Raw genomic sequence first — 27,907 nt, 5'->3', positions numbered from 1 at the left:
GGAGGGATTGGCCCAGTGTCGTCAGGGTTAAGGGAGGGATTGGCCCAGTGTCGTCAGGGTTAAGGGAGGAATTGGCCCAGTGTCGTCAGGGTTTAGGGAGGGTTTGGCCCAGTGTCGTCAGGGTTAAGGGAGGGTTTGGCCCAGTGTCGTCAGGGTTAAGGGAGGGTTTAGCCGGCTGGGATTTCCTTGTCCCATCGCGCTCTAGCGACTCCTTGTGGCGGCTGCAAGCTAATTCCGGTCGCGAGCTGGACGGTGTTTCCTCCGACACATTGGCGCGGATGGCTTCTTGGTTAAGTGAGCAGTGTGTCAAGAAGCAGTGCGGCTTGGCAGGGTTGTGTTCCGAGGACGCACAGCTCTCGACCGTCGCCTCTCCTGAGTCCGTAGGAGAGTTGCAGCGATGGGACAAGACTAGTAACTACCAATAAGATATCACAAAATTGGGAACAGAAAGTGGTGAAAGTACAAATATATATATATATATATACATTTGTACTTTCACCACTATATACTATATATATATACACTATATATATGTATATGTATATAAGTATATATATGTATATGTATATAAGTATATATATATATGTATATGTATATAAGTATATATATATATATATGTAAACATCTTTAAAAAATATTTTTTAAAACCTGGAATGAGTAGGCGTGTTTTAATATTTTTTTTTATGTTTACATTGTAGAATAATAGTGAAGACATCAAAACTATGAAATAACACATATGGAATCATGTAGTAACCAAACAAGTTGGTGGGAGTATGGAGTATATGGGAGTATATACAGTTGAAGTTGCAAGTTTACATACATTTTCAACCACTCCACACATTTCTTGTTAAACTATAGTTGTTTTAAGTAAATTTTCCAACAATTGTTTACAGACAGATTATTTCACTTATAATTCACTGTATCGCAATTCTAGTGGGTCAGAAGTTTACATACGCTAAGTTGACTGTGCCTTTAAATAGCTTTGAAAATTCCAGACAATTATGTCATTGCTTTAGAAGCTTCTGATAGGCTAATTGACATAATTTGAGTCAATTGGAGGTGTATATGTAGATGTATTTCAAGGCCTACCTTCAAACTCAGTACCTATTTTGGTTGACATCATGGGAAAATCTAAAGAAATCAGCCAAGAGCAATTTCCAAACGCCTTAAGGTGCCACGTTCATCTGTACAAGCAATAGTCTGCAAGTAAAACACCATGGGACCACGCAGCCGTCATACCACTCAGGAAGGAGGCGCATTACGTCTCCTAGAACATATTTTGGTCCGAAAAGTGAAAATCAATCCCAAAACAACAGCAAAGGACCTGGAGGAAACAGGTACAAAAGTATCTATATCCACAGTAAAACGAGTCCTATATCGACATAACCTGAAAGGCCGCTCAGCAAGGAAGAAGCCACTGCTCCAAAACCGCTATAAAAAAAGCCAGACTACGGTTTGCAACTGCACATGGGGACGAAGATCGTACTTTTTGGAGAAAAGTCCTCTGGTCTGATGAAACAAAAATAGAGCTGTTTGGCCATAATAACCATCGTTATGTTTGGAGGAAAAAGGGGGAGGCTTGCAAGCCGAAGAACACCATCCCAACTGTGAAGCAAGGGGGTGGCAGCATCATCTTGTGCGGGTGCTTTGCTGCAGGAGGGACTGGTGCACATCACAAAATAGATGACATCATGAGGTAAGAAAATTATGTGGATATATTGAAGCAACATCTCAAGACATCAGCCAGGAAGTTAAAGCTTGGTCGCAAATGGGTCTTCCAAATGGACAATGACCCCAAGCATACTTCCAAAGTTGTGGCAAAATGGCTTAAGGACAACAAAGTCAAGGTATTGGAGTGGCCATCACAAAGCCCTGACCTCAATCCTATAGAAAATGTGTGGGCAGAACTGAAAAAAGCGTGTGCAAGCAAGGAGGCCTACAAACCTGACTCAGTTACACCAGCTTTGTCAGGAGGAATGGGCCAAAATTCACCCAACTTATTGTGGGAAGCTTGTGGAAGGCTACCTGAAGCATTTGACCCAAGTTAAACAATTTAAAGGTAATGCTACCAAATACTAATTGAGTGTATGTAAACTTCTGACACACTGGGAATGTGATGAAAGAAATACAAGCTGAAATAAATCATTCTCTCTACCATTATTCTGACATTTCACATTCTTAAAATAAAGTGGTGATCCTAACTGACCCAAGGCAGGAAATTTTTACGAGGATTAAATGTCAGGAATCAAGGCAGGGAATTTTACGAGGATTAAATGTCAGGAATTGTGAAAAACTGATTTTAAATGTATTTGGCAAAGGTGTATGTAAACGTCCGACTTCAACTGTATCTACACATGATGATACGATAAATTAAATGACATTGTGAATGAATAAGCCTTTTCATACATTATAATATGTCCACATATAGTTATAATCTGTTTTAGGAACAGCTACCCAAAATATTTCACCTTCTATATTACCTTACCAAACATATCATGACATTAGTGAGAGTGAAAATCTATCAAATGTGTGATTGTCTAAACATTTGGGCCATTGAAACAGTGTGCACCCCTCCTATAGAAAGGGGGAGAAGGCCTATGTAAAGGGTACGATATTGTCATTCTGAGAATATGCAATATGTCTGCCTCTGATGGAACATGCATACAAATATACGTTTATTCTACAGAGGACGTTTACATGGTCCTAGGAAGGTCTGGATTGCTGTCTTCTGAATCAATCAAATAAGTCATGTAAACATATACATATTTTTTAAGTTATTGTAATGCCAGATTTTGGGGACTGTCAGTTTAAGATGATTGATGTTTGTATTATTAGATATATGTGTATATATTGTCCCATGTTACTGGCCTTAACTCCAGCCTTACTCCTTTTGAATGGATGATTTTGGCAACCATCATAGCTAACTGTATCGTCCTGGCTCTGGAACAGCATTTACCTGAGAATGACAAAACTCCTCTTTCTGAGAGACTGGTGAGTACCACACACACACACGCACACACACAACAAAGGTGCACACAATGCTTTTTTCCCGAAATGCCATATTCTAAACCTCTCTGTCTCTCTCCCCCTGTCTCTGTTCCCCTCCCTCCTTTCCTTTCCTCTCTCTCTCTCTCTCTCTCTCTCTCTCTCTCTCTCTCTCTCTCTCTCTCTCTCTCTCTCTCTCTCTCCTCCCTCCCTCCCTCCCTCCTCTCTCTCCCCCTCCCTCCTCTCTCTCTCTCTCTCTCTCTCTCTCTCTCTCTCTCTCACCCCCCTCTCTCTCCCCCTCCCTCCTCTCTCTCTCTCTCTCTTCCCCCCTCTCTCTCACCCCCTCCCTCCTCTCTCTCTCTCTCTCACCCCCCTCTCTCTCTCCCCTTCTCTCCATTAGGATGATACAGAGCCCTACTTCATAGCCATCTTCTGTTTTGAGTCAGGTATAAAGATTCTGGCTCTGGGCTTTGCCCTCCATAAGGGCTCCTACCTGAGGAATGGATGGAACGCTATGGACTTTGTAGTAGTGCTCACTGGGTAAGTACCTTATTGTTGCATTGTATTATACCTTAACTACTGTCTACATACCATATATCAGGTATTATACCATAACTACTGTCTACATACCATACATCAGGGATCATACCATAACTACTGTCTACATACCATACATCAGGGATCATACCTTAACTACTGTCTACATACCATACATCAGGTATCATACCATAACTACTGTCTACATACCATACATCAGGTATCATACCATAACTACTGTCTACATACCATACATCAGGGATCATACCTTAACTACTGTCTACATACCATACATCAGGGATCATACCATAACTACTGTCTACATACCATACATCAGGGATCATACCATAACTACTGTCTACATACCATACATCAGGTATCATACCATAACTACTGTCTGCATACCATACATCAGGTATCATACCATAACTACTGTCTACATACCATACATCAGGGATCATACCATAACTACTGTCTACATACCATACATCAGGGATCATACCATAACTACTGTCTACATACCATACATCAGGGATCATACCATAACTACTGTCTACATACCATATATCAGGTATCATACCTTAACTACTGTCTACATACCATACATCAGGGATCATACCATAACTACTGTCTACATACCATACATCAGGGATTGTCAACTGGCTGCGGGCCAAATTCGGCCTGTGGATGATTTTGTACTAGTGCTCAGTGTGTGTTCACATGCTAATATGCTTGATGCAAGTGACACCTTCTCACAGTACACACACACACACACACTCTTGATGTCATTGCTGGAAATCCTTATGTGTGTAGATGTAGTCTGGTCCCATCTTATGTCTGTAGATGTAGTCTGGTCCCATCTTATGTGTGTAGATGTAGTCTGGTCCCATCTTATGTGTGTAGATGTAGTCTGGTCCCATCTTATGTCTGTAGATGTAGTCTGGTCCCATCTTATGTCTGTAGATGTAGTCTGGTCCCATCTTATGTCTGTAGATGTAGTCTGGTCCCATCTTATGTCTGTAGATGTAGTCTGGTCCCATCTTATGTGTGTAGATGTAGTCTGGTCCCATCTTATGTCTGTAGATGTAGTCTGGTCCCATCTCTTGGCTCCCGTCCATGTGTGTCTGGACTGAGGAAACTCCAGAATCAATGGCCCCCTGATCAGTCTAAATATCAATATCCATACACACTGACTGGCAAACAGACAGACAGACAGAGACTGACTGATATATATATATATATATATATATATATATATATATATATATATACTGCAGATAGATGTGTGTGTGTGTGTGCACGCATTTGTTCAAAAGAGAAAGAAGAAAGAGAGATGCAGGGGGAGAGTGAGACAGGAGGGTGTGTTTGTTTGATGTGTGATCTAAAAATGGCCGCTGTACCGTAGCAAGTGAGCAGCATGTTGAGAGAGAGAGAGAGAGAGAGAGAGAGAGGAGGAAGAGAGGAGCTGGAGAGAGAGAGAGAGAGGAGCTGGAGAGAGAGAGAGGAGCTGGAGAGAGGAGGAAGAGAGGAGCTGGAGAGAGGAGGAAGAGAGGAGCTGGAGAGAGGAGGAAGAGAGGAGCTGGAGAGAGGAGGAAGAGAGGAGCTGGAGAGAGGAGGAAGAGAGGAGCTGGAGAGAGGAGGAAGAGAGGAGCTGGAGAGAGGAGGTAGAGAGGAGCTGGAGAGAGCAGCAGCAGTAAAAGGAGGGGTTAGACTATCGTGAGAAAAAGGGGGATGGGTGAGAAAAAGGAAGACCTGGAAAGATACACAGCATGTAGAGAGAGGGAAAGGAGGACATTAAGATATACAGTCAGCTGGGTAGACACACACACACCCACACACACACACAGCAGAGGTCTCGTTTGACAAGGTGTGTGTGTGTAATCAGGGCATCACCCTCTCCATCGCTGTCTCCCTTTAATGAGCACACACACACACACACACACACTGAGGCTAGATCAGAGTGGCGCTGCAGGGAGCAACAAGCAGGGCACCAGTGAAATGTCACCTCGCAGAGAGAGAGGAGGGAGGGAGAGAGAGAGGGAAGAGACAGGAGGGAGGGAGAGAGAGAGGGAAGAGACAGAGAGGAGGTGTCGAGGGGGACATAGAGATAGAGAGAGGAGAGAGATAGAGAGGAGGTGTCGAGGGGGACATAGAGATAGAGATAGAGAGAGGTGGTGTCGAGGGGGACATAGAGATAGAGAGGAGGTGTCGAGGGGGACATAGAGATAGAGAGATAGAGAGGAGGTGTCGAGGGGGACATAGAGATAGAGAGAGGGAAGAGACAGAAAGGAGGTGTCAAGGGGGACATAGAGATAGAGAGAGGAGAGAGACAGAGAGGAGGTGTCGAGGGGGACATGGAGATAGAGATAGAGAGAGGAGGTGTCGAGGGGGACATAGAGATAGAGAGGAGAGAGATAGAGAGGAGGTGTCGAGGGGGACATAGAGATAGAGATAGAGAGAGGAGGTGCCGAGGGGGACAGAGATAGAGAGGGGAGAGATAGTGAGGAGGTGTCAAGGGGGACATAAAGATAGAGAGGAGGTGTCGAGGGGGACATAGAAATAGAGATAGAGAGAGGAGGTGTCGAGGGGGACATAGAGATTGAGAGAGGAGAGAGAGATAGAGAGGAGGTGTCGAGGGGGACATAGAGATAGAGAGTGGAGGTGTCAAGGGGGACATAGAGATGAGGAGAGAGATATAGAGGAGGTGTCGAGGGGGACATAGAGATATAGATAGAGAGGAGGTGTCAAGGGGGACAGAGATATGAGGAGATACATAGAGAGGAGGTGTCGAGGGGGACATAGAGAGAGATAGAGAGGAGGTGTCAAGCGGGACATAGAGATGAGGAGAGAGATAGAGAGGAGGTGTCGAGGGGGACATAGAGAGAGATAGAGAGGAGGTGTCGAGGGGACATAGAGATAGAGAGAGGAGAGAAATAGAGAGGAGGTGTCGAGGGGGACATAGAGATAGAGAGAGGAGAGAGATAGAGAGGAGGTGTCGAGGGGGACATAGAGATAGAGAGAGGAGGTGTCGAGGGGGACATAGAGATAGAGAGGGGAGAGATAGTGAGGAGGTGTCAAGGGGGACATAAAGATAGAGAGGAGGTGTCGAGGGGGACATAGAAATAGAGATAGAGAGAGGAGGTGTCGAGGGGGACATAGAGATTGAGAGAGGAGAGAGAGATAGAGAGGAGGTGTCGAGGGGGACATAGAGATAGAGAGTGGAGGTGTCAAGGGGGACATAGAGATGAGGAGAGAGATATAGAGGAGGTGTCGAGGGGGACATAGAGATATAGATAGAGAGGAGGTGTCAAGGGGGACAGAGATATGAGGAGATACATAGAGAGGAGGTGTCGAGGGGGACATAGAGAGAGATAGAGAGGAGGTGTCAAGCGGGACATAGAGATAGAGAGAGGAGAGAGATAGAGAGGAGGTGTCGAGGGGGACATAGAGATAGAGAGAGGAGAGAGATAGAGAGGAGGTGTCGAGGGGGACATAAAGATAGAGAGAGGAGAGAGATAGAGAGGAGGTGTCGAGGGGGACATAGAGATAGAGAGAGGAGGTGTCGAGGGGGACATAGAGATAGAGAGGGGAGAGATAGTGAGGAGGTGTCAAGGGGGACATAGAGATAGAGAGGAGGTGTCGAGGGGGACATAGAGATAGGGAGAGGAGGTGTCGAGGGGGACATAGAGATGAGGAGAGAGATATAGAGGAGGTGTCGAGGGGGACATAGAGAGAGATAGAGAGGAGGTGTCAAGGGGGACATAGAGATATAGATAGAGAGGAAGTGTCGAGGGGGACATAGAGAGAGATAGAGAGGAGGTGTCAAGGGGGACATAGAGATATTGATAGAGAGGAGGTGTCGAGGGGGACATAGAGAGTGATAGAGAGGAGGTGTCGAGGGGACATAGAGATAGAGAGAGGAGAGAGATAGAGATGAGGTGTCGAGGGGGACATAGAGATACAGAGAGGAGAGAGATAGAGAGGAGGTGTCGAGGGGACGTAGAGATAGAGAGAGGAGAGAGATAGAGAGGAGGTGTCGAGGGGACAGAGATTGAGAGGGGAGAGAGATAGAGAGGAGGTGTCGAGGGGGACATAGAGATAGAGAGAGGAGAGAGATAGAGAGGAGGTGTCGAGGGGGACATAGAGATAGAGAGGGGAGAGAGATAGAGAGGAGGTGTCGAGGGGGACATAGAGATAGAGAGAGGAGAGAGATAGAGAGGAGGTGTCGAGGGGGACATAGAGATAGAGAGAGGAGAGAGATAGAGAGGAGGTGTCGAGGGGGACATAGAGATTGAGAGGGGAGAGAGATAGAGAGGAGGTGTCGAGGGGGACATAGAGATAGAGAGAGGAGAGAGATAGAGAGGAGGTGTCGAGGGGGAGATGGAGAGAGGAGAGAGATAGAGAGGAGGTGTCGAGGGGGACATAGAGATAGAGAGAGGAGAGATATAGAGAGGAGGTGTCGAGGGGGACATAGAGATTGAGAGGGGAGAGAAATAGAGATGAGGTGTCGAGGGGGCCATAGAGATAGAGAGAGGAGAGAGATAGAGAGGAGGTGTCGAGGGGGACATGGAGATAGAGAGGGTAGAGAGATAGAGAGGAGGTGTCGAGGGGGACATAGAGATAGAGAGAGGAGAGATATAGAGAGGAGGTGTCGAGGGGGACATAGAGATAGAGAGGGGAGAGAGATAGAGAGGAGGCGTCGAGGGGGACATAGAGATTGAGAGGGGAGAGAGATAGAGAGGAGGTGTCGAGGGGGACATAGAGATAGAGAGAGGAGAGAGATAGAGAGGTGTCGAGGGGGACATAGAGATAGAGAGAGGAGAGAGATAGAGAGGAAGTGTCGAGGGGGACATAGAGATTGAGAGGGGAGAGAGATAGAGAGGAGGTGTCGAGGGGGATATAGAGATAGAGAGAGGAGAGAGATAGAGAGGAGGTGTCGAGGGGGACATAGAGATTGAGAGGGGAGAGAGATAGAGAGGAGGTGTCGAGGGGGACATAGAGATAGAGAGAGGAGAGAGATAGAGAGGAGGTGTCGAGGGGGACATAGAGATTGAGAGGGGAGAGAGATAGAGAGAGACAAGGAAAGGGGAAGAGAGAATAGTATTGAAGGCACTGACAGAGGAATGGATGGAGATAGAGATAGAGGGAGGGGGGTGAAGGGGGAGATATATATTTATTTGTAGTTATTTTTTACCTTTATTTAACTAGGGAGGAATATAAGGAATTGTACTGGAGGGAAAGAGAGAGGACAACGTGCAGAGACTGTCAGCTGCTTTTTATTCTTCCCTAGTTTTCCCCCTCCTCTCCTCTCTCTCCTCTCTCTCCTCTCTCTCCTCTCTCTCTTTCTCACCCATCCTCCTCTCCTCTCTCTCCTCTCTCTCCTCTCTCTCTTTCTCACCCATCCTCCTCTCCTCTCTCTCCTCTCTCTCCTCTCTCTCCTCTCTCTCCCACTCTCTTCTCACCCATCCTCCTCTCCTCTCTCTCCCCACTCTCTTTCTCACCCATCCTCCTCTCCTCTCTCTCCCCACTCTCTTTATCACCCATCCTCCTCTCCTCTCTCTCCCCACTCTCTTTCTCACCCATCCTCCTCTCCTCTCTCTCCCCACTCTCTTTCTCACCCATCCTCCTCTCCTCTCTCTCCCCACTCTCTTTCTCACCCATCCTCCTCTCCTCTCTCCCCACTCTCTTTCTCACCCATCCTCCTCTCCTCTCTCTCCCCACTCTCTCACCAATCCTCCTCTCCTCTCTCTCCCCACTCTCTTTCTCACCCATCCTCATCTCCTCTCTCTCCCCACTCTCTTTCTCACCCATCCTCCTCTCCTCTCTCTCCCCACTCTCTTTCTCACCCATCCTCCTCTCCTCTCTCTCCCCACTCTCTTTCTCACCCATCCTCCTCTCTCTGTGTCAGTCAGACCTCTCAATTTGGGTTTGCCCTGGAGACTGCGCATGTGCGTGTGTGTGCACTGTAAAAGTGTGGGGGATGCTGCTCTTGTAAGTAGAGGTGGTGAATGTGTGTATGTTCTTCAGTCTATACATCACTGCTGTATGGTTTATGAGAGAGAGAGAGAGAGAGAGAGAGACCTCAAAACACTTCTCTGAGTCCACCCGCAGCTCTAAGGAAGAGCAATAAGGAAGCGAGGGGGAGAAGACGGAGAGAGAGCAGGGAGTATTGCAGTGGTAACAGAGGGAGGGAGAGAACCGTCACTCTGTCTCTCTATTCCCCTTGGCTCTGGAAAACAGGGGAGAGAGAGAAACGTCACTCTGTCTCTCTATTCCCCTTGGCTCTGGAAAACAGGGGAGGGAGAGAAACGTCACTCTGTCTCTCTATTCCCCTTGGCTCTGGAAAACAGGGGAGGGAGAAGGAGAGAGAGAGAGGGAGCGGGAGAGAGAATAAGAGAATAGGGAGGAGCAATGGGGTGGAAAGGAATGGATGGTGGATTGCACTGGTAAGAGGGAGCGCGTGAGAGAAGGGAGAGGTAGAGAGATGACAGTGTGACGTAGGGAGAGGGAAGAGAAGGATGCAGGGATGATGATGGTGATACTTAGAGTGAGGGATGGAGGCAGAGCGAGAGAGGTCTGGGAGCAGGGAAAAGGATGGGAGGAGAACCAGAGAAAGTGAGTGATTAAGAGAGGGGGAGCAGAGAGAGGGACATGAGACAGCAAACACGTTGAGAGGGAATGAGAGCAAACGTGTGCATGTGTGCGTGTGGTGTGTGTGTGTGTGTGTGTGTGCCTATGTGTGTGTGTGTGTGTATGTGTGTGTGTGTGTGTGTGTGTGTGTGTGTGTGTGTGTGTGTGTGTGTGTGTGTGTGTGTGTGTGTGTGTGTGTGTGTGTGTGTGTGTGTGTGTGTGCGGTAACCTGGTTTTCATTGGTGCAGATGATCAATCACCAGTACAGTCTTGAGACACAGACTCTCTAACAGCCTTATCCTGTGCTCCGACACACACACACACATAGACAGATACATAGACACGCAAACACACACACACGCACAGCATCACTATGCAGCATCACTATGCACACTGTCACGAACCAACGTGGAGATAAGGAATAACAAGAATACATTTATTAACTGAGGTAACCTATATATAATTAACAATGGTGTCTGTAGTCAGTAATCGGTAGCGTGTGGTGGTGTGTATGAGGAGGGTTGAAACATGCCAAACAAACAAACAAACAAAAATGCCACAACCAAAATCCAACAGTGTGTCTGCATGGTTCTAGTCTCCTCAGTGACTGGGGAAGAGGTGTATTTATCCCGGGATACACCCGGGCCCAGGTGTGTCTGCATGGTTCTAGTCTCCTCAGTGACTGGGGAAGAGGTGTATTTATCCCGGGACACACCCGGGCCCAGGTGTGTCTGCATGGTTCTAGTCTCCTCAGTGACTGGGGAAGAGGTGTCTTTATCCCGGGATACACCCGGGCCCAGGTGTGTCTGCATGGTTCTAGTCTCCTCAGTGACTGGGGAAGAGGTGTATTTATCCCGGGACACACCCGGGCCCAGGTGTGTCTGCATGGTTCTAGTCTCCTCAGTGACTGGGGAAGAGGTGTATTTATCCCGGGACACACCCGGGCCCAGGTGTGTCTGCATGGTTCTAGTCTCCTCAGTGACTGGGGAAGAGGTGTATTTATCCCGGGACACACCCGGGCCCAGGTGTGTCTGCATGGTTCTAGTCTCCTCAGTGACTGGGGAAGAGGTGTATTTATCCCGGGACACACCCGGGCCCAGGTGTGTCTGCATGGTTCTAGTCTCCTCAGTGACTGGGGAAGAGGTGTATTTATCCCGGGACACACCCGGGCCCAGGTGTGTCTGCATGGTTCTAGTCTCCTCAGTGACTGGGGAAGAGGTGTATTTATCCCGGGACACACCCGGGCCCAGGTGTGTCTGCATGGTTCTAGTCTCCTCAGTGACTGGGGAAGAGGTGTCTTTATCCCGGGATACACCCGGGCCCAGGTGTGTCTGCATGGTTCTAGTCTCCTCAGTGACTGGGGAAGAGGTGTATTTATCCCGGGACACACCCGGGCCCAGGTGTGTCTGCATGGTTCTAGTCTCCTCAGTGACTGGGGAAGAGGTGTATTTATCCCGGGACACACCCGGGCCCAGGTGTGTCTGCATGGTTCTAGTCTCCTCAGTGACTGGGGAAGAGGTGTATTTATCCCGGGACACACCCGGGCCCAGGTGTGTCTGCATGGTTCTAGTCTCCTCAGTGACTGGGGAAGAGGTGTATTTATCCCGGGACACACCCGGGCCCAGGTGTGTCTGCATGGTTCTAGTCTCCTCAGTGACTGGGGAAGAGGTGTATTTATCCCGGGACACACCCGGGCCCAGGTGTGTCTGCATGGTTCTAGTCTCCTCAGTGACTGGGGAAGAGGTGTATTTATCCCGGGACAGACCCGGGCCCAGGTGTGCCTGCATGGTTCGAGTCTCCTCAGTGACTGGGGAAGAGGTGTATTTATCCCGGGACACACCCGGGCCCAGGTGTGTCTGCATGGTTCTAGTCTCCTCAGTGACTGGGGAAGAGGTGTATTTATCCCGGGACACACCCGGGCCCAGGTGTGTCTGCATGGTTCTAGTCTCCTCAGTGACTGGGGAAGAGGTGTATTTATCCCGGGACACACCCGGGCCCAGGTGTGTCTGCATGGTTCTAGTCTCCTCAGTGACTGGGGAAGAGGTGTATTTATCCCGGGACACACCCGGGCCCAGGTGTGTCTGCATGGTTCTAGTCTCCTCAGTGACTGGGGAAGAGGTGTATTTATCCCGGGACAGACCCGGGCCCAGGTGTGCCTGCATGGTTCGAGTCTCCTCAGTGACTGGGGAAGAGGTGTATTTATCCCGGGACACACCCGGGCCCAGGTGTGTCTGCATGGTTCTAGTCTCCTCAGTGACTGGGGAAGAGGTGTATTTATCCCGGGACAGACCCGGGCCCAGGTGTGTCTGCATGGTTCTAGTCTCCTCAGTGACTGGGGAAGAGGTGTATTTATCCCGGGACACACCCGGGCCCAGGTGTGTCTGCATGGTTCGAGTTTCCTCAGTGACTGGGGAAGAGGTGTATTTATCCCGGGATACACCCGGGCCCAGGTGTGTCTGCATGGTTCTAGTCTCCTCAGTGACTGGGGAAGAGGTGTATTTATCCCGGGACACACCCGGGCCCAGGTGTGCCTGCATGGTTCTAGTCTCCTCAGTGACTGGGGAAGAGGTGTATTTATCCCGGGACAGACCCGGGCCCAGGTGTGTCTGCATGGTTCTAGTCTCCTCAGTGTCTGGGGAAGAGGTGTATTTATCCCGGGACACACCCGGGCCCAGGCGTGTCTGCATGGTTCTAGTCTCCTCAGTGACTGGGGAAGAGGTGTATTTATCCCGGGACACACCCGGGCCCAGGTGTGTCTGCATGGTTCTAGTCTCCTCAGTGACTGGGGAAGAGGTGTATTTATCCCGGGACACACCCGGGCCCAGGTGTGTGTGCATGGTTCTAGTCTCCTCAGTGACTGGGGAAGAGGTGTATTTATCCCGGGACACACCCGGGCCCAGGTGTGTGTGCATGGTTCTAGTCTCCTCAGTGACTGGGGAAGAGGTGTATTTATCCCGGGACACACCCGGGCCCAGGTGTGTGTGCATGGTTCTAGTCTCCTCAGTGACTGGGGAAGAGGTGTATTTATCCCGGGACACACCCGGGCCCAGGTGTGTGTGCATGGTTCTAGTCTCCTCAGTGATTGGGGAAGTGGTGTATTTATCCCAGGCGTGTCCCATGTCGCTGACGACCCTCCCAGCTCCGCCCACCGACGTCCTAATATGGAAAACAAGAGGAAAGAGAAAGAAATCGACAGACAGAGTGGGAGGGTCGTCACAACACACACACACAGACACACACACACACACACACACACAACATCGAACTATACGCACGCAGACAACACACACAGATGCACAGACACACACACACACACACACACACAGACACACACACACACACACACACACAGCATCACTAGGCATGGCCTAAATACATATACTCAAAAGATGCTCAGTACCCACAGATAGATTACCATGATCACTCAAATAAAATGCTCAACTAGATATTTCATGTATTATTTAAAAGCTTGTTTGTTTTGTAACCTACACTATGCTATACCTGTCCAGTCTGCGTGTGTGTGTGTCTGCGTGCGCGTACGTGTGTGTGGTTGTTTGTGTGTTTGTGTGTGTGTTTGTGTGTGTGTTTGTGTGTGTGTGAGCTGCACTTTGAAGATAAAATACCTCCTCCACACTCCTGCCCGCAGCTTTGATTTCTATTTACAGACAGACCCATCCCTACACACACACACGCTACAACATGCAAACACAAATGCGACACAAACATTGTCTATTACATACAAACAGAGACACACACAAGGTGTGTGTTGAGAGTGTGTGTGTGTGTGTGTGTGTGTGTGTGTGTGTGTGTGTGTGTGTGTGTGTGTGTGTGTGTGTGTGTGTGTGTGTGTGTGTGTGTGTGTGTGTGTGTGTGTGTGTTGCGCTAACAGTGATGAGTGATATACTGAAGGCTTTGTATCTCTTTGTGTGTGTCTGCACTGCGAGTCGTGACAGAGTCTGCCACTGCGGCCATGTGAGACGTGTGTGTGTGTGTGTGTGTGTGTGTGTGTGTGTGTGTGTGTGTGTGTGTGTGTGTGTGTGTTAGTGAGTGGTGACTTCATTCTTGGCACACACATGGGAAAGAGAGACATGGAGAAGTAGAGAGAGAGAGACAGAGCGAGAGAGAAAGAGAGAGGTAGATACAGATTGAGAATGATAGATAAAGAGAGAGAGAGAGAGAGAAAGAGTGAGAAAGAGAGGGAGAGATAAAGAGAAGGAGGAAGTGTATTCTCCTGCCTGTTTAGTATTCATGTCAGTCAACATTGCATTGGTTTAGAACGTAACTGCCATTGTGATGTCACAATGTAATGTAGCTAAGTGTCCTGTCCTCCGCTGTAGCTGGCTGAACCTAATGACTACCTAAGGGCTTCATGACACATTCATAACTAATGCATAACACATTCATAAGCAGTATGTATGCATTCAGCTAGTGTCTTGACCTTTACTGCAATGAAGTCGGAATGAGGAAAGACTAAATGAAAGTTACAGTAACAAAAGGACTCCATAACTCTTACATAACACACACACTACCGTTCAAAAGTTTGGGGTCACTTACAAATGTCCTTGTTTTTGAAAGAAAAGCACTTTTTTTGTCCATTCAAAATAACATCAAATTGATCAGAAATACTGTGTAGACATTGTTAATGTTGTAAATGACTATTGTAGCTGTAAATGGCTGATTAAATAGTACCTGCAAAACACCAGTCTCAACGTTAACAGTGAAGAGGCGACTCTGGGATGCTGGCCTTCTAGGCAGAGTTGCAAAGAAAAAGACATATCTCAGACTGGCCAATAAAAAGAAAAGATTAAGATGGGCAAATTAACACAGACACTGGACTGCGTAGAAGGCCAGCATCCCGGAGTCGCCTCCTCACTGTTGACGTTGAGACTGGTATTTTGCGGGTACTATTTAATGAAGCTGCCTGTTGAGGACTTGTGAGGCTTCTGTTTCTCAAACTAGACACTCTAATGTACTTGTACTAATGTCTCTAATGTACTTGTCCTCTTGCTCAGTTGTGCACCGGGGCTTCCCACACCTCTTTCTATTCTGGTTAGAGCCAGTTTGCTCTGTTCTGTGAATGGAGAAGTACACAGCGTTGTACGAGATCTTCAGTTTCTTGGCAGTTTATCGCATGGAATAGCCTTCATTTCTCAGAAAAAGAATAGACTGACGAGTTTCAGAAGAAAGGTCTTTGTTTCTGGCCATTTTGAGCCTGTAATTGAACCCACGAATGCTGATGCTCCAGATACTCAACTAGTCTAAAGAAGGACAGTTAAAACTAAAATCAGAACAACAGTTTTCAGCTGTGCTAACATAATTGCAAAAGGGTTTTCTAATGATCAATTAGCCTTTTAAAATGATCAACTTGGATTAGCTAACACAATGTGCCATTGGAACACAGGAGTGATGGTTGCTGATAATGGGCCTCTGTACGCCTATGTAGATATTCCATTTAAAAAATCTGCCGTTTCCAGCTACAATAGTCATTTACAACATTGTCTACACTGTATTTCTGATCAATTTGATGTTATTTTAATAGACAAAAAATGTCTATTAAACAAAGACATTTCTAAGTGGCCCCAAACCTTTGAATGGTAGTGTACATAGGCAGTATGTAAGTCATGGAGCTGTCTAATGTAGTCGTTTACAGTAGCTAGTGTCCTCTACTGCTGCAACGTGGTCAGATGGTAACACCTAAAGGCTATATAAGGACTTCATAACATATTCATAACCTACACATAACACATTCGTAAGCAGTGCGTATGAATGTAGCTAGTGTTCTGTCCTCTTCTGCAACTAGGTCAGATGGTAACATTTAATTTTAACTGTACCTACGCTACATGAAGAAAGGTATATGGACACCTGCAGATCGAACATCTCATTCCAAAATCATGGGCATTAATATGGAGTTGGTCCACCCTTGCTGCTATAACAGCCTCCACTCTTCTGGGAGGCTTTCCACTAGATGTTCTCACATTGCTGCGGGAACTTGCTTCCATTCAGCCACAAGAGCATTAGTGAGGTCAGGTACTGATGTTGGGCGATTAGGCCTGGCTTGCAGTCAGCGTTCCAATTTATCCCAAAGGTGTTCAATGGGGTTGAGGTCAGGGCTCTGTCCAGGCCAGTCAAGTTCTTCCACACTAATCTCGACAAACAATTTCTGTATGGACCTCGCTTTGTGCACAGGGGCATTGTCAGGCTGTAACAGGGAAGGGCCTTCCCATTCATAACCCATACATAGCACATTCATAACCCATACATTGCACATTCATAACCCATACATAACATATTAATGGAAAATGTATAACCCATACATAACACATTCATGGCCCATACATAACACATTCATAACCCATACATAACACATACATAACATATTAATGGAAAATGTATAACCCATACATAACACATTCATAACCCATACATAACACATTAATGGAAAATGTATAACCCATACATAACACATTCATGGCCCATACATAACACATTCATAACCCATACATAACACATTCATAACCCATACATAACCCATACATAACCCATACATAACACATTCATAACCCATACATAACACATTCATAACCCATACATAACCCATACATAACCCATAGATAACCCATACATAACACATACATAACCCATACATAACACATACATAACATATTAATGGAAAATGTATAACCCATACATAACACATTCATGGCCCATACATAACACATTCATAACCCATACATAACACATTCATAACCCATACATAACCCATACATAACCCATACATAACACATACATAACATATTAATGGAAAATGTATAACCCATACATAACACATTCATAACCCATACATAACACATTCATAACCCATACATAACCCATACATAACCCATACATAACACATACATAACCCATACATAACACATACATAACACATACATAACACATTCATAACCCATACATAACCCATACATAACCCATTCATAACCCATTTATAACCCATACATAACCCATTCATAACCCATACATAACCCATTCATAACCCATACATAACCCATTCATAACCCATTTATAACCCATTTACAGTAGCCAGTGTCCTGTCCTCTGCTGCAACTGGGTCAGAGCTAAGAAAAGAAGTGTATGTTTGTCCCCTCTCCATTTAAAACATCCCCAATGTGATTTTAATGATGCTTAGCAACAGAAACATTTCAACTGATGTTAACACAGTTGGACTTCAGAGATACCAACAGGAAGGAATGGAGGTCGTCTGGAAAGCTGAAATGTACTGTATGGGAGAGAGAGAGATAAACTAAGTCTGCATGTACAGTATTTGAGAAAGGATATGTGAAGGAGAGAGGGGGATAGCGAGAGGAGGAGAAGGAGAGGAGAAAAAGAGAGAGAGGAAGATGGAAGGATAGAGAGATAGATAGGAAGAGAGGCAGAGAAGAGAGAGCTGGCAGAGAGAGAGAGGTAGGGAGGGAGAGCGACAGAGAGCGAGGGAGGAGAGAGTAAAGGAGAAAGCTGGCAGAGAGAGGCTGGGAGGAAGAGAGAGAGACAGAGAGAGAGGGAGGAGAGAGAGAAGGAGAGAGCTGGCAGAGAGAGGCAGGGAGGAAGAGAGAGCGACAGAGAGAGAGGGAGGAGAGAGAGAAGTGGTACCCGTGTGAATATTGTCCCGCTGCCATCACTTCCATTATCATTATAAGCCTGCAGTCATTTAGAGGCCTGACTCTCTGCTAAACACTAGGACACTGTACCTACCCTATAGGACAAACACACACACACACACAACACACGTAGACACACACACCACACATACACACAAACACCAAACACACACACACCACACACACACACATTCACATACAGGATAAAGTGTGCGCGCACAGACACACACAGGATAGAGCATGCACACCTACACACACACACACAAACACACTCATTGAGTAGCTAATGTCCTTGCGAATGCCAGATCACACGCTGGTCCCCACAGAGAAACAGGTGGAGGATCAGCTAGCCAGGGAGAGGGGGAGAGAGAGGGATGAGGGAGGGATGGAAAGAAGGAGGGAGTGTAGAGGAGAGAGAGGGGGAATGTGAGGGCAGGAGAGAGAAAAGGCCAAAGGATGGAGTGGGGACAAGGTGACGAGAAAGGAGAGAGGGACAGCTGGTCACAGGAGAGAGAGAGAGAGAGAGAGAGAGAGAGAGAGAGAGAGAGAGAGAGAGAGAGAGAGAGAGATGAATGAGTTGGACATAACCAGGAGGAAGCATTCATCCCTCCTTTTACTGCTCTCTCCTTCATCCTCCCTTCGCCTGACTGGTCTGGAGGATTGGCAGACTGGAGGAGGCAAGGAATCAAGGGAGAGATAAAAAGAGGGAAAGGAGAGAGGGAGAGAGAGGGAGTGAGTTGAGTGGGCAGGTGGAGGAAGGATGTAGAGATACTGTGGTGAGCGGGGGATGGACAAGGGAAGGAAGGATGGGAGGAGGGAGAGAGGAAGGTAGGGAGAGCGTGACTGGACTGGGTGGTTAGAGGGGGTGACTGGACTGGATGGCTAGAGATGAGGAGGGAGGGGGTGACTGGACTGGATGGCTAGAGATGAGGAGGGACGGGGTGACTGGACTGGATGGCTAGAGGGGAGGAGGGAGGGGATGACTGGATGGAGCCAGTGGGTCCATCAGCTGAGTGTTAGCACTGGAGAGAGAGAGAGAGAGAGAGAGAGAGAGAGAGAGAGAGAGAGAGAGAGAGAGAGAGAGAAGAACAATGTAGGACGAGAGAAAGGGAGAGATGTTCAGAGAAGGAGAGAGGAGAGGACAGAGACAGTGGAAAGGGAATAGAGAGGGAGAGAGATGTTGAGAGTATAGCAATAAAGTGTTTGTGATAAACTAGGTGGGAAGGTGATGTAGCCATTATCATCCCTCAACCCCTTTCAGCTGAGCAAGTAGACTCTTCCAATAATGGAAAGTGATTGGGGCGTACCATGTCTACTGTGAAAAGCGGGGGTTGACCGGTGACATAATGGTTGTAAAGGGAAGGTTGATGTGCCATAGCCACATAGAGGGTGGCTTATTGTTGCAGGTTGTAGGAAAAATAGCATAGTGGATTTGAACAGTCTATTTTTAGATGGTTTTAACTGTTCAATATTTGACTTAATTTCAGATGTTCACATTTTGTGTGTGTGTGTGTGTGTGTGTGTGTGTGTGTGTGTGTGTGTGTGTGTGTGTGTGTGTGTGTGTGTGTGTGTGTGTGTGTGTGTGTGTGTGTGTGTGTGTGTGTGTGTGTGTGTGTGTGACGGCCTATAGGGCTCAGTTGGAAACATTGAGTGGACAGGAGCTCACACTGAGCTAACACATGGCACTCCCACATGGTTTTCAGATACACACATTCAGACACACTCATGCTATACACACCATATGCGTACATTCTTTCACACACACACACACACACACACACACACACACACACACACACACACACACACACACACACACAGACACACACACATACACACACACACACACACACACACACACACACACACACACACACACACACACACACACACACACACACAGGAATGTATAAGAAGAAAGTATATCTGACCCATATTCCTTTGCTCCTGTATGCTAATATGATGTTTTACACCACACATACCCACACACTACTGTACATCACATACTAGATAAGACTGTGTGTTTGTGTGTCTGTGTTTGAAAGCATGTACATTTATGGTGTGTGTAGCGTATGTGTGTGTGTGTGTGTGTGTATGTGTGTGTGTGTGTGTGTGTGTGTGTGTGTGTGTGTGTGTAGCGTATGTGTGTGTGTGTGTGTGTGTGTTTGCTCAGTGTGTGGCAGTGCAGAGAACCCACACCTCAAAAAAGAGTCAAACAATCGCTAGGAGACCCTCTACCCGCCTCGTTGCCACGGCAATGCCGAGATTCCATCAATGAATGAGGGCTCCGTTGCCATGGCAACGGTTATGAATGAGAGCAGTTCGGTAACCGGGGATACTTCCTGAGAAAAGAGGAATCGTCGGTTGCCATGGCGATTCGGGGAACGGGGAGAGACCTCCACCATCTTCCTCATCATCATCTTCTTCATGATGTTTGTCTTAGTTGAGGCGTTGGGTTGTGAACGTACAGTAGTCTGTATCTGTCTGTGTGAGTACACACTGTGATGTACACACATACAACCACATTGGTTGGAGAACGTTCACGCTGACACGCTTCGAGCAGGGAGTTGATTTTCTCTTCTTTTCTGGCCCTCTCTCTCTCTCTCTTACTGTAATGTATAGACATACCCTTCATACACAGGACTGTGTATGTACACTGACTTTACCAAACATTAGGAACACCTTCCTAATATTGAGTTGCACCCTCAGAACAGCCTCAGTTTGTCGGGGGCATGGACTCTACAAGATGTTGAAAGCATTCCACAGGGATGCTGGCCCATGTTGACTCCAATGCTTCCCACAGTTGTGTTAAGTTGGCTGGATGTTCTCTGGGTGGTGGAACATTCTTGATACACACGGGAAACTGTTGACCATGAAAAACCCAGCAGTGTTGCAGTCCTTGACACAAATTAGTGTGCCTGACACCTACTACCATACCCCATTCAAAGGCACTTCAATCTTTTGTCTTGTCCATTCACCCTCTGAATGACACACATACACAATCCATGTCTCAATTGTCTCAAGGCTTGAAAGTCCTTCTTTAACATGTCTCCTCCCCTTCATCTACACTGATTGAAGTGGCTTTAACAAGTGACATCAATAAGGGATCATAGCTTTCACCTGGATTCACCTGGTCAGTCTGTCATGGAATGAGCATGTTTGATATACTCAGTGTGCAACCACATTGGTTTCAGTACATTCACGCTGACTCACTACAAAATCTAGCAGGCAGTTGACAGTCTCTTCTTTTCTGGCCTCCCTCTCCTTCTCTGTTTTACTGAAGACATAACGTTCCTACACAGTGGAGGCTGCTGAGGGGAGGACGGCTCATAATAATGGCTATGTCTGTGTGTTCTAGGTGTGTTTGTCTGTGTGTGAGAGTAGTGTGTGTGTGTGTGTGTGTGTGTGTGTGTGTGTGTGTGTCTGCAGGTTGATAGACAGGTGTTCCCCAGTAGAGTGGCCCTGTCAGCACTCTCCACACACCTCTCCTCCGTGTGAATCCCTCGCCACTCTACCATACCTCCCTCTTCTCCCTCCCTCCATCTCACCCAGTCACACAGACACCATCGCCTCTCTACCATACTCCCTGTTCTCCCTCCCTCCATCTCACCCAGTCACATAGACACCATCGCCTCTCTACCATACCTCCCTGTTCTCCCTCCCTCCATCTCACCCAGTCACACAGACACCATCGCCTCTCTCACATTCTCTCTCTTCCTCACACACACCCTGCCTCTCTCTCTCTTTCCCTCCATCTCTCTCCTTTCTCTATCCCTCTTTCTCTGTCTCTCTCTCTCTAGGGTATCTCTGTAGGATTATTTAGCAGATTGTCTCTCTCTGGTCACACAGAGCAGTAACACTGCTTTTCAATCTCTATCTCTGATGGGCATCGTCCCTATTTTACCTCCATCTTCCTCCTCTTTCATCTCTCCTTTATTTGTTCCTCCTCTACCTCACTCCTTTCCTTTCCCTCCTTTCCTTTTCTCTTCCTCCTCTTTCTATTCCTCTCCTTCCCCAAAGTGGCTCCTCCCCCTTCCACATGTCATCCTTTCTGTAGCTTCTGTCAATTTCCTATTTTCTCTATTCTTCACTTTCACTCTCACTCACCGATCCCTCCACTCTCCTCTTCCATCTCTCTCACCCCTCCATTGCTGCCCTGGTTTCATTCAGTGTGGTCCCTACTGGACACAGTGGTTGCCCCCTCTAGTGGTGGATGCGTGTACATGCAGTTGCCACCGGACAGGGTTTACCAAGCCCGTTTTAGTTTTTGCCCTTTACTGTCTGTCTTTACAGAATATAGAACAGTCATGTAAATATACAATGGTTGAGACTATAGAGATGTTTTGGAGAGACGCGTGTGGAAGGAAGGAAGGAAGGAAGGAAGGAAGGAAGGAAGGAAGGAAGGATGGAAGGAAGGAAGGAAGGAAGGAAGGAAGGAAGGAAGGAAGGAAGGAAGGAAGGAAGGAAGGAAGGAAGGAAGGAAGGAAGGAAGGAAGGAAGGAAGGAAGGTGAGAGAGAGAGAGAAAGAGAGAGAGGGAGAGAGAGAGAGACAATGAGGTAAATAAGTGGAGAAGGAGTCATTCAACACCAGCCAACTCTATCCGTCCCTCCCTTCAACCCTATATATATCCCTCTATCCATTCATCCATCTCTCAATCCCATGATTGGTCCTCTCCTTGGGGTGAATAGTTTAGTTTCTGCCTTCCTCAGTTGCTTTCGCCAGCAGGCCTGTTAAAACCCTATTGAGTGAATGACTGGTCTGGCACGTACACGGACGGACGCGTACAAACACACACACACACACACACACACACACACACACACACACACACACACACACACACACACACACACACACACACACACACAGTTCAAACCCCATTGAGAGAATGACTGTTCTGGCCAAATATATTATACCTGTTAATGAATGGGGCTCTTAGTGAAATGAGTCTGGAGTAGAAAGGGAGGAGGAGGAAGAGGAGAGGGGCCAAAACCTGACCTCGTGTTTTTTAAAGAGCGTTTGGGAGGAACTGTCTCAGACTGACCACTTTCTGTCTGTCTGTTGCATCAGTTGTTATAATATAACTCTCTTACGCTGAGTGAATTATAGAAGCTGCATATCCCAAACCCCACCTCGCTCCTTCTCTGTTTTCTTCCTCTCTCTCTGTGATTCCCCATCACACACGTTACCCTCCATCACACACGTTACCCTCCATCACACACGTTACCCTCCATCACACACGTCACCCTCCATCACACACGTTACCCTCCATCACACACGTTACCCTCCATCACACATGTTACCCTCCATCACACACGTTACCCTCCATCACACACGTCACCCTCCATCACACACGTCACCCTCCATCACACACGTTACCCTCCATCACACACGTTACCCTCCATCACACACGTTACCCATGTCTTGTGTGTGATGGAGAACCTGCACTAACCAGCATCAAGTCCTCCTGGTCTGATGTACAGAGAGGCTGACTGTCAGAGAGATGGAACCGAGGGAGAGGGAGAGGGAGGGAATTAATGAATGAAATAGTGATAAATGAGATGTCTAGTTGATCACTTCACACCGAGCCAGGCAGCCTCTAAAAGAGAGGTCGTATAGACCAGTCACAGTGACCATGGTGGTGTGACACTACACACATGACTCATGTGGATCACGTTACTATGGAGATGTGTGTGAGATCATGTCAGGTCCGTACTATCCGGAATCCTTGGGATGTCCCTACCCCAGTTGGTAAAGGGTATGGTTGGGGTTAGGTAAGGGTTGTGGATATGGTTAGGGTAAGGTTTAAGGTCAGGGTTTAGGGTAGGGACATCCCAAGGATCCCAGACAGCACTGACCAATCATGTCATGTGTGTGTTCCTGTGCTTTTTATGACTTTTTATACCCCAAATACTGTTTGTTTTCTGCTGAAATGGAACGCTTGTTAATTACACTCACTGTTTCTACTGTTTTCCACTGTTTCTACTGTCTCCACGGTTTCTACTGTTTTCCACTGTTCCTACTGTTTCCACTGTTTCTACTGTTCTCCACTGTTTCTACTGTCTCCACGGTTTCTACTGTTTTCTACTGTTTCTACTGTCTCCACGGTTTCTACTGTTTTCTACTGTTCCTACTGTTTCTACTGTTTCCACTGTCTCCACTATTTATACTGTTTTCCACTGTTTTTACTGTTTCTACTGTTTTCCACTGATTCTACTGTTTCTACTGTTTCTAATGTTCCTACTGTTTCCACTGTTTCTACTGTTTTCCACTGTTTCTACTGTCTCCACTGTTTCTACTGTTTCTACTGTCTCCACTGTTTCCACTGTTTCCACTGTCTCCACTATTTATACTGTTTTCCACTGTTTTTACAGTTTCTACTGTTTTCCACTGATTCTACTGTTTCTACTGTTTCTAATGTTCCTACTGTTTCCACTGTTTCTACTGTTTTCCACTGTTTCTACTGTCTCTACTGTTTCTACTGTTTCCACTGTTTCTACTGTCTCCACTGTTTCTACTGTTTTCCACTGTTTCTACTGTCTCTACTGTTTCTACTGTTTCCACTGTTTCTACTGTCTCCACTGTTTCTACTGTTTCTACTGTCTCTACTGTTTCCACTGTTTCTACTGTTTTTACTGTCTCCACTGTTTCTACTGTTTCTACTGTCTCCACTGTTTCTACTGTTTCTACTGTCTCCACTGTTTCTTCTCCTTTTCGAATTCTCTCTCTTTCTTTTCCTCTTCCCTCTCTCCTTAGTATCTTGTCGGCGGTTGGCTCCGAATTTGACCTGCGGACACTGAGAGCAGTCAGGGTTCTGCGACCACTTAAGTTGGTGTCAGGGATTCCCAGTAAGTATGGGGTCCCCTATGGACATCACTCACTCTGTCTCCTCTCTTTTCTCTGCTCTCTCTTGCTTTCTCTCTGTCCATCCCCTCCCACTCTCTCTCAATCCTCTCCTCTCGCTCTCTCTCTCTCTTCCTCCCCCTCTCCCCCCTCTCTCTTTCTATATTCATCTCTGACCATCTGCACTGTGTCCTCCAGGCCTGCAGGTGGTACTCAAGTCCATCATGAAGGCTATGATCCCCCTGCTGCAGATCGGACTGCTTCTCTTTGTGGCCATTCTGATGTTCGCCATCATCGGCCTTGAGTTCTACATGGGAAAGTTCCACACCACCTGTTTCGACATCGCCACTGGTAATGTCCATAGGCCTTGTCTTTAATAAACTACTAGTGACCATGCACCTACTCCTAGACCCCGAAGACTGGTCTTTAATCAACTACTACTGACCATGCACCTACTCCTAGACCCCGCAGACTGGTCTTTAATCAACTACTAGTGACCATGCACCTACTCCTAGACCCCGAAGACTGGTCTTTAATCAACTACTAGCGACCATGCACCTACCCCTAGACCCCCAAGACTTGTCTTTAATCGACTACTAGCGAGCATGCAGCTACTCCTAGACCCCGAAGACTGGTCTTTAATCAACTACTAGCGACCATGCACCTACTCCTAGACCCCGAAGACTGGTCTTTAATCAACTACTAGCGACCATGCACCTACCCCTAGACCCCCAAGACTTGTCTTTAATCGACTACTAGCGAGCATGCAGCTACTCCTAGACCCCGAAGACTGGTCTTTAATCAACTACTAGCGACCATGCACCTACTCCTAGACCCCGAAGACTGGTCTTTAATCAACTACTAGCGACCTACTGTAGCATCTACCCTAAACCCCTAAGTCATGTATTAAATTAACTCCTAGTGACCAAGCACCTACTCCTAGACCCTCAAGCCCTGTCTTAAATAAACTTATAATGACCTAACACCTACCCTTAGATCCAAATAAAGTAATTGCACTGACTCCTAGACCAACAGGCCCAGTCCCAACTCAACCCCTAGACACTTCCCTAGACCCACAGGCCCAGTCCCAACTCAACCACTAGACACTTCCCTAGACCCATAGGCCCAGTCCCAACTCAACCCCTAGACACTTCCCTAGACCCACAGGCCCAGTCCCAACTCAACCACTAGACACTTCCCTAGACCCACAGGCCCAGTCCCAACTCAACCACTAGACACTTCCCTAGACCCACAGGTCCAGTCCCAACTCAACCACTAGACACTTCCCTAGACCCACAGGCCCAGTCCCAACCCCTACCCCTAGACACTTCCCTAGGCCCACAGGCCCAGTCCTAACTCAACCCCTAGACCAACAGGCCCAGTCCCAACTCAACCCCTACCCCTAGACACTTCCCTAGACCCACAGGCACAGTCCCAACTCAACCCCTAGACCCAAAGGGCCCAGTCCCAATTCAACCCCTAGACCCAAAGGGCCCAGTCCCAACTCAACCCCTACCCCTATACACTTTCCTTGATCCAAAGGGCCCAGTCCCAACTCAACCCCTAGACTCAAAGGGCCCAGTCCCAACTCAACCCCTAGACCCAAAGGGCCCAGTCCCAACTCAACCCCTAGACCTAGACCCAAAGGGCCCAGTCCCAACTCAACCCCTAGACCCAAAGAGCCCAGTCCCAACTCAACCCCTAGACCCAAAGGGCCCAGTCCTAACTCAACCCCTAGACCAACAGGCCCAGTCCCAACTCGACCCCTACCCCCAGACACTTCCCTAGACCTAAAGGGCCCAGTCCCAACTCAACCCCTAGACGCAAAGGGCCCAGTCCCAACTCAACCCCTAGACCTAGACCCAAAGGGCCCACTCCCAACTCAACCTCTAGGCCCAAAGGGCCCAGTCCCAACTCAACCCCTAGACCCAAAGGGCCCAGTCCCAACTCAACCCCTACCCCCAGACACTTCCCTAGACCCAAAGGGCCCAGTCCCAACTCAACCCCTAGACGCAAAGGGCCCAGTCACAACTCAACCCCTAGACCCAAAGGGCCCAGTCCCAACTCAACCCCTAGACCCAAAGGGCCCAGTCACAACTCAACCCCTAGACCCAAAGGGCCCAGTCCCAACTCAACCCCTAGACCTAAAGGGCCCAGTCCCAACTCAACCCCTAGACCCAAAGGGCCCAGTCCCAACTCAACCCCTAGACCCAAGGGCCCAGTCCCAACTCAACCCCTAGACCCAAAGGGTCCAAACCCAACTCAACACCTAGATCTAGACCCAAAGGGCCCAGTCCCAACTCAACCCCTAGACCCAAAGTGTCCAGACCCAACTCAACACCTAGACCCAAAGGGCCCAGTCCCAACTCAACACCTAGACCCAAAGGGTCCAGTCCCAACTCAACCCCTAGACCCAAGGGCCCAGTCCCAACTCAACCCCTAGACCCAAAGGGTCCAGACCCAACTCAACCCCTATACCCAAAGGGTCCAGACCCAACTCAACCCCTAGACCCAAGGGCCCAGTCCCAACTCAACCCCTAGACCCAAAGGGTCCAGACCCAACTCAACCCCTAGACCCAAAGGGCCCAGTCCCAACTCAACCCCTAGACCCAAGGGCCCAGTCCCAACTCAACCCCTAGACCCAAAGGGTCCAGACCCAACTCAACACCTAGACCTAGACCCAAAGGGCCCAATCCCAACTCAACCCCTAGACCCAAAGTGTCCAGACCCATTTCAACCCCTAGACCCAAAGGGTCCAGACCCAACTCAACCCCTAGACCCAAGGGCCCAGTCCCAACTCAACCCCTAGACCCAAAGGGTCCAGACCCAACTCAACCCCTAGACCCAAGGGCCCAGTCCCAACTCAACCCCTAGACCCAAAGGGTCCAGACCCAACTCAACCCCTAGACCCAAAGGGTCCAGACCCAACTCAACCCCTAGACCCAAAGGCCCAGTCCCAACTCAACCCCTAGACCCAAAGGGTCCAGACCCAACTCAACCCCTAGACCCAAAGGGTCCAGTCCCAACTCAACCCCTAGAACCAAAGGGTCCAGACCCAACTCAACCCCTAGACCCAAAGGGCCCAGTCCCAACTCAACCCCTAGCCCCAGACAGTACAAGGAAGACATTGAGACACAGCCCATCTCGTATCCCTTAAATTATTTTACTGGACCACCACTTCGCTGTTTTCTTATGCTGATTTCAACTCTAATCAATCTCATCTCTCTCTCCCTCACTTTTTCCCCTACTCTCTCGC

At 47.9% G+C, this 27,907-nt stretch overlaps 1 protein-coding gene across 1 annotated transcript in view; it reads left to right on the top strand.

Annotated features, from left to right (window-relative positions):
- Positions 1-27,907, top strand: part of LOC109884352 (voltage-dependent P/Q-type calcium channel subunit alpha-1A-like) — a 200,620-nt gene that overhangs the window by 53,891 nt on the left and 118,822 nt on the right. Inside the window, 4 exon segments of the mRNA XM_031833423.1 lie at positions 2,886-2,991; positions 3,386-3,525; positions 24,565-24,656; positions 24,850-25,002. Coding sequence (XP_031689283.1) covers positions 2,886-2,991; positions 3,386-3,525; positions 24,565-24,656; positions 24,850-25,002 — 491 coding nt within the window.

The sequence above is a fragment of the Oncorhynchus kisutch genome, linkage group LG1 (genome assembly GCF_002021735.2).
Source record: "Oncorhynchus kisutch isolate 150728-3 linkage group LG1, Okis_V2, whole genome shotgun sequence".
In the NCBI taxonomy this organism is placed as follows: domain Eukaryota; kingdom Metazoa; phylum Chordata; class Actinopteri; order Salmoniformes; family Salmonidae; genus Oncorhynchus; species Oncorhynchus kisutch.
This window is presented reverse-complemented; position numbering and strand designations above follow the sequence as displayed.